The sequence below is a fragment of the Eutrigla gurnardus genome, assembly GCF_963514095.1.
Source record: "Eutrigla gurnardus genome assembly, chromosome: 12".
NCBI classification, from domain to species: domain Eukaryota; kingdom Metazoa; phylum Chordata; class Actinopteri; order Perciformes; family Triglidae; genus Eutrigla; species Eutrigla gurnardus.
The window spans coordinates 1,565,276-1,578,555 of NC_139926.1; the positions used below are offsets into that span (position 1 = coordinate 1,565,276).

A 13,280-nucleotide genomic window follows, 5' to 3' on the forward strand; every position below is an offset into this window, starting at 1 on the left:
GAACGGCATAAGCAGGGAGCCTAGCAGCAAAGAAAAACCCCCAGACAGAGCAGCGCAACCAACAAGAACAAAGGTAAGGTACATAACAGATGACGGGAGGAGCTGGGGTGGAGGTGGGTTGAAAACGGCGGCAGAGGAAGCAACGAGGCAGGTCAGGCTAGAGCAGTTTAAATAGCCCGCTCTGAATGCAATTTCCCAATAGGAAGCGAGCACGGGGAGTCAGCTGAGCCGTCAGCTGATCTCCTCGGTATTGACAGCTACGCTGTTGCTGCTGATTTAGAGCTTGACGTCGTGGCCTGCCAGAACTAACGCTACGCTTGATTTTTTGGAGCGTTACCTCACCATCGGATCGTGTTGCAAAATCCGTGCCGTGGGTGCCCGAGTCTTTGGAGTCCGTGTTCGGAGGAGGAATTAATCCGCGGATATTTCCCATCAGAGTTTCCTGGAGTTGCCGGTCCCGGTGAAGCCGACGCTGCTGACGGACGACTGACTACTGACTGACTGTTCAACGGTACCGTGAGTACCTGGTGCATAATAACACCCAGTGTATATATTATAAATAAACTCTGTTTGAACTGCGATACAGACGCTACTAGTTCGGTTTTAATTTAATTTTCATATTGATGATTTGAATGACAAGGATGCAAAAGAACTTTTTAATTTTCTAGACACATTTGACCTTTCTCAACATGTGAAAGAGGCTACTCATTGTAAGGGACACAGCCTGGACCTGATTATCACAAAATGTCTCAATGTTTCTGATGTTTTTGTGACTGATCCTTCATTGTCTGATCACTTCTGTGTTTTCTTTAATATTTCTTTCATTCCAGACACACAAACAGAATCAAATAAGGTAAAAAAGCGGTACATCAATGAACATGCCAATGTACTCTTTAAAAATGCCATCTCCTCATTACCACCTCTAAACCCATGTCATGCTGATGATCTTGTAAACATCTTTAATTCCAAAATTCTGAATGTCATAGATGTCATTGCACCTGCTACGGTTAAAAAAGCTGAAAAAAAAGCTGCTGTTGTGACAGCCCAGAGAAGAGAGTGCAGGAAGGCTGAACCAATCTGGCGGAGTACTAAACTTCATATTCACCATGACATCTATAAAGAGAGCCTCCGGGCCTACAATTTAGTCTTAAAAAGTGCGAGAGAAACATTCTTCTCCAATATCATAAACAACAACACTAATAAGGCGAAAACCCTATTTGCAACTGTTGACAGACTTACCAACCCCCCAACACAAATACCAGCTAAACTCCATTCCACGCAGAAATGCAATGAGTTTGCATTCTTTTATACTAATAAAATTGAAGGCATCAGACGCGCCATCAATATCTCAAACAAAAAAGTTGGATCACCACCCTGTTCAGGCAAAAGTAACACAGCAATGATGGCAAGCTTTAATGCCATAGACTCTAAAACTCTAGTGGAAACGGTGACAAATCTAAAATCATCCACCTGCTGCCTTGATGCTTTACCTACCAACTTTTTTAAGAATGTTTTTGACTGCCTATCAACAGACGTATTGCAAATAGTTAATAACTCCATTCAATCAGGCAATTTCCCAAAGGCCTTCAAAACTGCAGTCATTAAACCTCTTTAAAAAAGCGGAGCCTAGATGCCTCTATTATCAACAACTATAGACCAATTTCAAATCTACCCTTCATAAGTAAAATAATTGAGAAAGTTGTCCTCCAACAACTAAATCACTTCCTGGCCTCAACTGGCTGCCACAACAACTTCCAGTCAGGATTTCGACCTTTTCATAGCACCGAGACGGCCCTTATTAAAGTTGTAAATGACATCCGTCTTAACACAGACTCTGGCAAAACTTCAATATTAACGCTATTAGACCTCAGTGCTGCATTTGACACTGTCGACCACTCAATACTTTTGGACAGGTTGGAAAACTGGGTGGGGCTCTCAGGCACAGTCTTAAGCTGGTTCAAGTCATATCTACAAGATAGGAACTATTTTGTTTCCATTGGCGACTTTGTATCAGAACCTACCAATGTAACGTGTGGAGTCCCCCAAGGTTCAATCTTGGGGCCGACTTTATTCAACATCTACATGCTCCCCCTAGGACAAATCATGCAAAATAATAACATTGACCACCATTGCCATGCCGATGACACCCAAATCTATGTAGCACTATCACCAAACGACTATCGCCCCATAGATCTTCTGTGCCAGTGCATTGAGCAAGTCAAAGACCGGATGTGCCAAAACTTCCTACAACTAAATGAGGACAAAACTGAGATAATTGTTTTTGGTGCTAAAAAAGAAAGGTTTAAAGTAATTCAACACCTTCACTCTCGGTCCCTGAAAACCTTAAACAAAACCAGAAATCTTGGGGTTATTATGGATTCTGATTTACATTTCGACAGTCACATTAAATCAGTAACAAAATCAGCCTACTATCACCTCAAAAATGTAGCAAGACTTAAAGGGCTCATGTCAGCTCAAGACTTAGAAAGACTTGTACATGCCTTTATTACTAGTAGGCTAGACTACTGTAATGGTCTCCTTGCAGGTCTTCTGAAAAAAAAACTGACAGGCAGCTACAGCTTGTTCAGAACGCTGCTGCTAGAGTTCTTACAAAGACCAAAAAATGTGAGCACATTACACCAATTCTTAGATCCTTACATTGGCTCCCTGTATGTCAGAGGATTGATTTCAAAATCCTCCTGCTCACATATAAATCACTACATGGTCTAGGGCCGAAGTATATCACTACATAAGCCTTCTAGACCACTAAGATCTTCTGAGACCAATCTGTTAGTGATTCCCAGAGTAAACAACAATCAAGGGAGAGCATCATTTAGTCACTATGCAACAAATAGCTGGAATAAACTCCCTGAAGATGTAAGACTTGCCCAAACTCTGACCACTTTTAAAACTAGGCTGAAAACTTTTGTTCACCATAGCTTTCTGCTAAATCTTTTAATGTCTTCACTGTTTTTAATTATTGCAAATATGTTTTTATTCTCCTTGTCTTTCTGTAATGCATATTAATTTTGCCTTTATTTTCTTTTAATTCTTCTATTTTTTATTTTTATTTTTTCACTTTATTGTAAGACATGTCATGATGTGAAGCACTTTGAGTCTGCCTTGTGTATGAAATGTGCTATACAAATAAAGTTGCCTTGCCTTTTCATTTCCTGGTTTGATTTGTCTTTTGGGGATCCGCAGCATAACCCGGAGCGGAGTTTTTGAGTTGCCTTTCTTTTTTTTGCGCATAAACCCCTTGATGGGGCTCTTTTCTTTCTATGTTATATTATTATTTGTCAGACTGGCACCCCACTTATTTTTTTGAACACACCACCACGGGTCCTTACTCCTCTTCCTCAAGCAGGCAGTTGCCCCTGTTCATTATTTACCAGACCAGGTTCCTCCATGTTCAGAAATGTGGTTATTCTGTTGTAGTCAAGCTCTATCAACACGCCTTACGTGCCTGCCGTAAGGTACCATTCTAGATGGTATACTCAACCTGTACTTTTCACTTTTACTTAAGTAAAGTAGTTGAATGAGCAACTCTACTTTTATCAGTCTTTTTGAACACAAGTATCTGTTATTCTACCTGAGTATAGAATATCTGTGTATTCACCTACTACACCTCTGCTTCTGAGTTTGTTGAAATTGCTGAACTGTAATTAAAGAGATGTGGCCAGCTTTGAGCTATGAATGGATGAGTGTATGAACTTATGAATAAAGACAGCTCCATACCGTGCTGAAGCACAATTCCCCCCCTTTTCCCTGTCCCCCGAAGCAGTAGTGTACCGTGCTTAAGCTTGGTACCAAGCGATCACACTAGTAAACAAAAAAAAAGACTTTGGGGCTCAAATGCTCAAATGTGCTTGGGCATGGTAGGTTGCCCAATGTGAATGTGCTATAAGAGAAAGAATGAGGACTTAGCAAGGTCTTGAAAAAGAACACCAATACCATTGAAAGCAAGTGATGTGTTCAGTTTCATCAGTGCAATGTCGTAGTCCAGTCCTTTGGGCCTGTAGCGAGTGTGGTATATGATCTCTTCCACAGCCAGAGACTGAGCCCCATGGACCAGCTGCTCCGTCAGCCCCACATGGACCGTCCACATGGAGGGGTCTGCAAACCTAACGACAGACAGCAGAAGATACAGTGAAACACAATATTAATGTCGTGTGAAATACAATCCTACAGTCTACAGTGTGTTTTTTTTTCATGGCTCACCTCCGAAATAGCAGCTGTCTATTCTTATGTATATGTATATGTATATATATTGGGTCCCTGTTTTGTGTCCTGCCCTTTGCACCATAATAAAAATATATACAAAATAATATCAATAAAACTTGTCTCTTTTGTGTGAAATTTTGTGAGTTTAAATTTTTACTGATTTGTTTTTAAGTCTGGTGTCTTTTAGACCGCCATCTTGGTGTAAAAATTCAAAATTTCAATGGGATTATCTTGGTGAAATAAAGGTTAAATAAAATTAAATATGGCCTTCAATTATTTATTGTATCACAAATGTAAAGTACACCATGATCTTATAATTTATAGCAATAATTTATATATATATATGATAAGACCAGATAAGTAGCAGAAAATAGATTAATTAAGCAATGAAAAACGTGAATTTATTGAAGTTGATTTGTGTTATTCTTAAAATTGGCACTTGCCCATTATGAACTGATGGACTTCCTAGCTGCTGTAGCGATGTTCATTAAACAGGATTGAACAGCTTCCTGCAGCACAGTCAACAGGAAACGTATAAGAACTAATATTAGTGCCTAGAGCAGGCTAGACAACTTAATACTTAGAATTTTCTAAATTAAATTGGACTTTTTAATAACTTCAAGAACCTTTATTTGTAGGAGATCAACTTATCAAGTAAATTGTATCTAGCATCAAACGGCATTCTATAAATAGAATTTTACAGAGAAATTCAATACGGTGCAGTTTTGATGAAGAATTCAGACAGCTGACATATTCATTAACATTGCAGTGAGACCAATATCTCAGGATCTATTGGGTTTTTACATTGACTTGATTTAATCCATATTAAATAACTTCAAAAATGTTTCCAAAGATTAACACTAATTTTCCAAAACGCTGTTGCGACAAGTCTCTATTATTAGTTCTGAGGACCAATAATCTAGTTTTAGACTAGTAATGCTTCTTGAAAGCCTATTAACCAAACCGTAGGATAGCATTTCATATGTAGATTGCTCGAGTTTGCATGTGTGACGCACCCATACACACAGTGTGCTGCAGTGAGGACCCAGCGTGATGTAATGATGGAGCCTCCGCACAGGTGTTCACTGCTGAAGTGGAGGCTGACCTGCCAGGGGAACTGACCGGGCTTGGAGATGTTGCCTCCAACAATGCGAGTGTTGTACTGGGGTCTGGAGCCACACTCTGAGGACAGAGACATGGTGGAGCATAGGTGAGTTTGTGCACCTCTTAAGGCATGGATGCAGCTAGGGCTCAACGATGTATCGTTTTCTTCGTCATCGCAATATGAACATGTGCGATATACACATCGGAAAAGACTTCCTGAAACGCAACGACTAAAAGAAAACACATGCCATGCATTCACTCCATATTGACGCTCAGCAAGGGAACATGTGACCCATCAGATGGAGCCAGATACAGGCAGCCTACTTATGGAGAACACATCGGAGAAAACATCACGCGTGAACTACGTGAAGCTTTGGCCAGCTGGCTTTTAGGGGAGGAGTGTTTGCATCGCTACCATTAACGGCTGAAGTGAAGTCAACCACTCAGACATCAGTGTTCCGACCACAGGCTGCATTTCACCATCGGTAAGTGTATCTTATTTCGTAACCCGAACAACATGGCATGACATCCATCCATCCATCCATCGTCTACCGCTTATCCTGTAGTTGCGGGGGGGCTGGAGCCCAGCTGTAATTGGGCAAGGGGGGGTTACACCCTGGACAGGTCGCCAGTCCATCGCAGGGCCAACATGTAGAGACAGACAACCATTCACCACCACAGGAAGAACATGCAAACTCCACACAGAAGGAACCCAAACCCGCCCCGGGAATCAAACCCGGGACCCTCTAGCTGTGAGGCGACAGTGCTACCCACTACACCACCGTGCAGCACATAATGATAATAAGCTGAAACTATTTAAGCATGCCCTTTTTATTACCTCAAGTTATCCTTGTCAACTGTGTTCATTTTATAGCAAATGATTGAGATCTAACAGGCTTTATGATCTAAACGTACGCTAGAGGGGGGGCATGGGAAGGCATTTAGGCAATTACTAAATTTCTTTTCAAAAAGCAAACAACATGCACGTGGTCAGCTGTGAAACTAGCATTTCTGCTTATTCTGACACATTCAAATGTGCACTGTCCCTGTCATATTAACCAAAGGCACACAGTTGTGTGCTTGACATCCACCTAACGTTTTTTTTTTGGCATTATCTTCATACCTCCCCTGAGTGGCGCCACAGCTCACACATTGAGAAGCTCTTTCTGTGCTTTTGTATGTAACCTACTGATATGGAGCTGCTGCCTATAGGGCCTACAAGTTAAAACTGTGTATGTGTTTTCCTGATACAAACAGTTTGCAGTAGGGATTTTAATAATTAACCATGCTGTCACATACATACACACATGTGTGTTCGCATACATCAATCAGCCATAACATAATGACCACTGACATGTGAAGTGAATAACAATGACAACAATAACAATCATGTTATCATGGCACCCGTCATGGGGTGGGCTAAAGCGTAAAGATTTGAGTGACTTTGACAAGGGCCAAATTGTGATGGCTTGATGACTGGGTTAGAGCATCTCCAAAATTGCAGCTCTTGTGGGGTGTTCCCGGTCTGCAGTGGTCAGTACCTATCATAAGTGGCCCAAAAAAAGAAAACCGGTGAACCGGCGGGGTCATAGGCAGCCAAGGCTCTTTGATGAACGTGGGGAGTAAAGGCTGGCTCGTGTGGTCCCAATCCAACAGATGAGCTCCTGGAGCTCAAACTGATGAAAAAGTTCATGCTGGTTCTGATAGAAAGGTGTCAAAACACACAGTACATTGCAGTTTGTTGCGTATGGGGCTGCGTAGCCACAGACCAGTCAGGGTGCCCATGTTGACCCCGTCCACAGACCAGTCTGGGTGCCCATGCTGACTCCTGTCCACTGCTGAAAGTGCCTACAAAGGGCACTTGAGCATCAGAACTGGACCACGGAAAAATGGAAGAAGGTGGCCGGGTCTGATGAATCATGTTTTCTTTTTTCATCATGTGGATTTCCGAGTGTGTGTGCGTTGCTCAACTGGGGAACACATGGCACCAGGATGCATAATGGGAACAAGGCAAGCCAGTGGAGGCAGTGTGATGTTTTTGGCAATGTTCTGCTGGGAAACCTTGGGTCATGCCATTCATGTAAATGTTACTTTGACATGTAGCATCTACATAAGCATTGTTGCAGACCATTTAGACCATTTCATGGAGATGGTTTTCCCTGATGCCCTGCCACAAAGCAAACATGCTTCAGCAATGGTTTGAGGAATACAACAATGAGTTCAAGGTGTTGACTTGGCCTCCAAATTCTCCAGATCTCAATCTGTGGTGCCTGATACCACAGCACACCTTCAGAGTTCTAGTGGAGTACAAGCCTCGACAGGTCAGGGCTGTTTTGCCAGCAAAAGGGGGACCTACACAATATTAGGCAGGTGGTTATGATGTTATGGCTGATCTGTGTATAGTCCACTTTAAACAAATCAAACTCTGTCTTCCAAGTAGACCAAAAAGTTGACCAACAGAAAAGAGAATCAGTTCTATTTGTGTCCACATTGTCGGTTCATTTGAAAAAGGACTCTGTTTCTGTTCCACCTCAGCTCTGATGGGTCCTCAGTCCTATTCCTGTTCACACTATTGTTCCAACATTCATCACTCTCCTAGTGGATGCTTTCCCCTTCAATGACATGTTTAGTGTTGCTTCCACACAGAAAGAGCTTTTCTCATTCATACCCTCTAAAATATACATTTTTACACTGATGTCCTAAATAGACTTCCTCACTTTTTTACCTGAACCAACTGTCTATCTCTGAGCCTCAATCCCCATAGTAGTTAGTAAAACCGTGCCTAGTAACATGAAAAAGATCCATGTATACTAATCAGAGATTAGATTTCAATTTCACAGGCTGCTTCAAGACTGTATTGTATGTTTATGTATAACATTGGTGGTCGCTCTTTGAAGCTCATGAATATTTATCAAAAGTATCAACTATGAGCAGTTTTGACCCAAAATTATCAACCTTCACAAATCCATACTTGATAAACTCTATAACATGCAGACATACATGTACAAATACATATACACACATAAACACAAACAGGTCCCACATCAGTTATCTAACTATTAAACCCGTGCCGTTTGCTTCTCAGTTAACAAAGTGCCCCATATGAACATCATGAAAGCAGTTGTGATTTCTTTGATTCGGGTAGTTTTTAAATACAGACTACTTATCATAGCAGGTAAAAGTAACAACAATCCAACAAATACATACAAAAGAAACACATTTGCATGCATGCAAGAATGGAAACACAGCAAAGAGACGTGAGCAAAGATCACTCAGTACTGCAGTGTTTTCTCACCCAGGCATTTCAGAGTGGTCACCTTCCCAGAGCTGCACTGAGTCTGACTGTGGACATCAAATCACAGAGGAACTCATGGAGAAGTACTCCAAGTTAAAGTGACTGGACTGATCAGGAAACAGAAAGTTCAAATGTAGAATAATATTTCTTAGATTGGCTCCAAAACTTAACTCTCCCTAAAGTCAATGAAGATATTTGACAGCAAGTTGAGAATAAGTGCAATTACTCACATACTTTCCATTAGTTTGACTCCCAAATATACATTAACCTGGAGCTTCTGGCCATTTCCTGCATTCATGGGCCCATAAAACAAGAGAGCTACATTTCCTTTAAAGGAGCCCTATTATGAAAAATCTACTTTTTCATGGTTTTCAAACTTAATTTGGTCCCTGGGGTGACCATCCTCTCCCATTTTCTCTTTCTCCATTGAAATAAATTCTCTGAAAAAAACAACTGTTTCCCAAAATTACGTCATGGTAGAATTTCGTTGGCTCGGTGTGCCAAATCTGGGACACTAGACTACCCCCCCTTTAACCCATTTTTTTCTCTCCTGTTTTTCCTGATTTAGGAGTTAGGTAAGATTTTGTCTTAGTGTTGCTATTTTTGATTTGCATAAGGAAGGTAGGGAGATAGATTATTTTGTTTGTTGTGTAGACTTTCTCTCCCTCTGAAGCAAAATGAAATGCTTAAATATAAATTCCTGGGGTCCGTTTCAGAAAGCAGGTTTAGTGAAAACCTTGAGTTAGTTAACCCTGAGATGAGGGAAACTCTGGTTTTTCGGTGTCACAAAGCCAGTTCAGCATAAATCTGAGTCAGTTACCCGGGTAACATACTCCGTGAACCTAACCTGCTCGCTGGCAGGTTTTCTTCAACAAACTGTGAGTTTCTCCTACATGCCTTTTTCCAGAATCTGAACCGACTCTGAAAAAATATGCCGTCCTTTCCTCGTCAAACTAATCGATATAAAAGTGAATCTAGCAGCTTTACATGGGGGGAGAATTTTGATGAGCTTTCCTACCGATCACATATCTAAACAATATTCTCTGACATTTTCAACATTTCATATCGCGGACATAATCCACGACCAGATTCTTTGCAGATCTCTTTAGAATTTTTTGCGAACAGGAGATTTATGAAATGTTTAAGGACATTTCTTTGTTGAAGTAGCCGCTTATATTGACTGTTTAATATGTGAAACATGATTAAAATCATATGCCTTAGTCTACGTATTTGCGCAATATTCTTATGCTTATATCAGATGAAGCCACTTTCTTTTTGTGCCCAGGGGGATTACACATGAAAATGATTATTTGCTCATTAGATCAATCAACTGTTTCATTCAGACATTAAGTCGGGCTGTAAATCTCTGTCACGCGAACTAACTCTACTTTGCTGCAGTTACGTTGCTCCGCTTTCTTAGGATGAGCTTGTTTTCTCCATAAACACTCAGTAATATCTAATAACGCTCTCCCAGTTGCCATGGGAATTGCAGTATTGGAGCTCCATTGATGATGGCTTTGTTGAGTCGACAGGCACACGCATAACTCAGAGTTTACACACTCAGGGTTGATTGAACTAATTCAAAACCGCTGTTCTGAAACCATAAACTCTGAGTTGCCCATCTCAGAGTTGGTCAACTCAGAGTTCAGGGTAAGGTTCAGAGTTGACTGAGCCTGCTTTCTGTCGCCCCTGGTGACACTGGCCTTCTTGGGAGTGGAAAGAATGGGGAGAAGCACATCATGTTATGTTTCTGGTTCCCCTAGACTAGGGGCGTAACAACACATAGAAGGAATTTGACTCTTTTTTTGTTACATACATCAACATACATACACAGAAACCGACATAAAACTAAAACAAGGATAGCAAACTGAATAAAGGTAAACACAAACATTTGACTACAATGCGTTCTACCTTAAGATTGTGGTGTTCTGGAGTTTAATGATCTGTGACTGGCTCAGGTTGATGGACACCAGGTTGAACTGAAGGTCCTGCTCAATGGACTTGAGAGAGACGAAGAATGACTCCACATACCTAACAGACATACAGCAACACAGACATAATGTACAGAAGACATTTTAACCAGATACTTGTTTTTAAAATGTTTGGATGAGAGTTATATATTGTAGTGAACCTCTTAAAGGTGTTGTACTTTTGAACAGGGTCTTTTTGGAGTACCGCAGGCTGCACAACACACCAACTTTACTAAGAAACGGCTACTTTACTACAAGATACACCCTCTCAAATAATATTTTGGATGAACAGACTTGATTATTTCTTTCGATGATTTTCTGAAACCTAACCAGGTAGTTATAGCGTGCACATGAAAGAGGCGGGGTTTGCAGCATTTGACCAATCACAAACATGGATCAGTCCACGGGCAGCAGAGCGGCGTATTTCACGTATGAGGAGCAAACCTTAATCTTACAGAAACGCCACGCCGATGGGGTGTGTCTGCCTGGACTTGGCAAGTTTCGTGCACGGTGCAGTCTGGCGCAGGCACGCCTCCCGTCACTCCTACCCCCGCAAGTGGGAAAGAGGGAGGAGAGAAGGTCGGACTGGGAGACCAGGAGGAGACAAGGCGTGGAGTGGGATTTACACAGCCGATTCAGATCTTCACCAATCAAATGAGCTCCTCTCCTCCCCTTTAATGCGCCAGGCGAGGTGCAGTGCAAGTTTCGTCACTTGACAACCCAATGACAGAAGCAGTGCCCCCACTCCCACCACGCGCATCACACGCTGTGCGTAGGGCACCAAGTGCTGAGGGAGCACCAAAAATATTATGAAAAATCATCATAGTCATAATAATTATAATGCTGATATATCACTATAGAAATTGTAGGCACATTTTAGGCATGTCTATCACAAAACAGGGTCAGGGCGCACAGCAGTAGACATAATGGTGGCGAGAACCCGGTGCCTGCACGAGCCGGCAGGGCCATTCATCATCATCATCACCATCTTCATCATCTGCACTCCACAGCTGCACTGGATTCCCTGTCCAACACCAGAACGGCGGGACACCGGGCCCTCGCGCGCCGCTCAGACCAGCTGCAGCCCCAACTCCGGCTCCAGCTTGCGGCAAAGGAGCGAGACCAGGCACGAGCTGCTGTATTTTTTTTAAAGATTTTTTCAGGCATAGATGCATTTTATTAGCAGTGGATAGATATGAAAAACAGGAGAGAGAGAGAGGGAGGTGTGACATGCAGCAAAAGACCTTCGGACGGGATGCAAACCATGGTTGGCAGCGTATGTGTATACATACATGGCATGCACTCTAACCACTCCGCCACCTGCGCGCCCCTAAATCACTGGGGGCATCATAAAGGAATTCTGCTTAGGGCACCAAAATGGCTTGCGGCGGCGATGGATAGAAGACAGCAGCAGCAGCAGCAGCGCCAGATGGCCAAACTTTTCCCAGGATGAAACTTATGTTTTGGTCAGAGAGGTCCAAGTTTCAGCTGTGTTAATTTAGTCAGGCTGAGTTTCCGTTATGTGTGCCTTCCGCCTTTGATCTGACGTCAGATTTGATTATAATTATAACCCTTATTTAACCAGGTTTGTCCCATTGAGATCCAAGATCTCTTCATCAAGAGAGACCTGGCCAAGAATGGCAGCACGTAAAGTTACAAACACATCGTCACATTAATCATAGACAAAAAAGAAACAAACAATTATAATACAAATAATTGATTTTTCAAAATGAGTTAAGAGAATTTACAAGATTGGTCAAACATTTGCAATCAGATAAAACATTTACACTCCTGAAGCCTGGATGTAATGGAATTTATCATGGACTTAAATACATTGAGAGATACCAGACTTCAGAGTTTGAGCTCTGACTGCAAATTGTTCCATGTACTCGGAGCAGAAAATCTAAAAGCTTTCTTCCCCATTTCTTTTCCGACCTTAGGAACAGTGAAATGATAAAAGTCTATAGGTCCTACTATTCAAAATTAAAAGGGATGATAAATAAGATGGAATCATCTTAAGAATAGCCTTGTAAATCAGCACATACCAATGGCCAATTTGGATGGCCAATTTACATTACTATATAAGACACAATGATGAGTTAGAGCTCCACAGTTTGTTATAAACCTCAGAGCACCATGATACACACTATCCAGCATGTGGAGGCATTGAACAGAGGCATTCATATACAGTGTTTGGAATAACGGCGTTTAAAAGAACAGCGTTAGGTAACGCCGTTATTTTTTCAGTAACGGGGTAATCTAACTTATTACTGTTTCCGTCGTTACAATGCCGTTATCGTTACTGGACGTTAAATGCGGTGCGTTACTATGAATTGAATTTGCGGTGCGTTACTATGAATTGAATTTCCGTGGAGAAACGTGCAAACTTGCCGCGAGCTGGAGCCGGAGTTGGGGCTTCTGCTGGTCTGAGCGGCACGCGAGGGCCACGCGACCCCGGTGTCCCGCCGTTCTGGTGTTGGACGGGAATCCGGTGCAGCTGTGGAGCGCGGATGGTGAAGACGGTGGTGGTGATGATGATGATGATGATGAACGGCCCGGCGGCTCGTGGAGACACCGGGGTCTCGCCGTCATTATGTCTACTGCTGTGCGCTCTGATCCTGTTTTGTATGACAGACACAGCGTCTCCCACTGTATAATTTCTCCTCAAGTTTTAATTATTCCCGCAT

The 13,280-nt window shown here is 42.1% G+C and overlaps 1 protein-coding gene across 1 annotated transcript in view; it reads right to left on the reverse strand.

Moving 5' to 3' along the window:
• The window catches only part of tmprss3a (transmembrane serine protease 3a), a gene marked incomplete at its 5' end in the record, with an annotated part of 145,105 nt that overhangs the window by 92,429 nt on the left and 39,396 nt on the right, over positions 1-13,280 (reverse strand). Inside the window, 4 exons of the mRNA XM_084023275.1 lie at positions 3,955-4,124; positions 5,241-5,406; positions 8,624-8,670; positions 10,535-10,654. Coding sequence (XP_083879401.1) covers positions 3,955-4,124; positions 5,241-5,406; positions 8,624-8,670; positions 10,535-10,654 — 503 coding nt within the window. The remainder of the gene's footprint in view (positions 1-3,954; positions 4,125-5,240; positions 5,407-8,623; positions 8,671-10,534; positions 10,655-13,280) is intronic.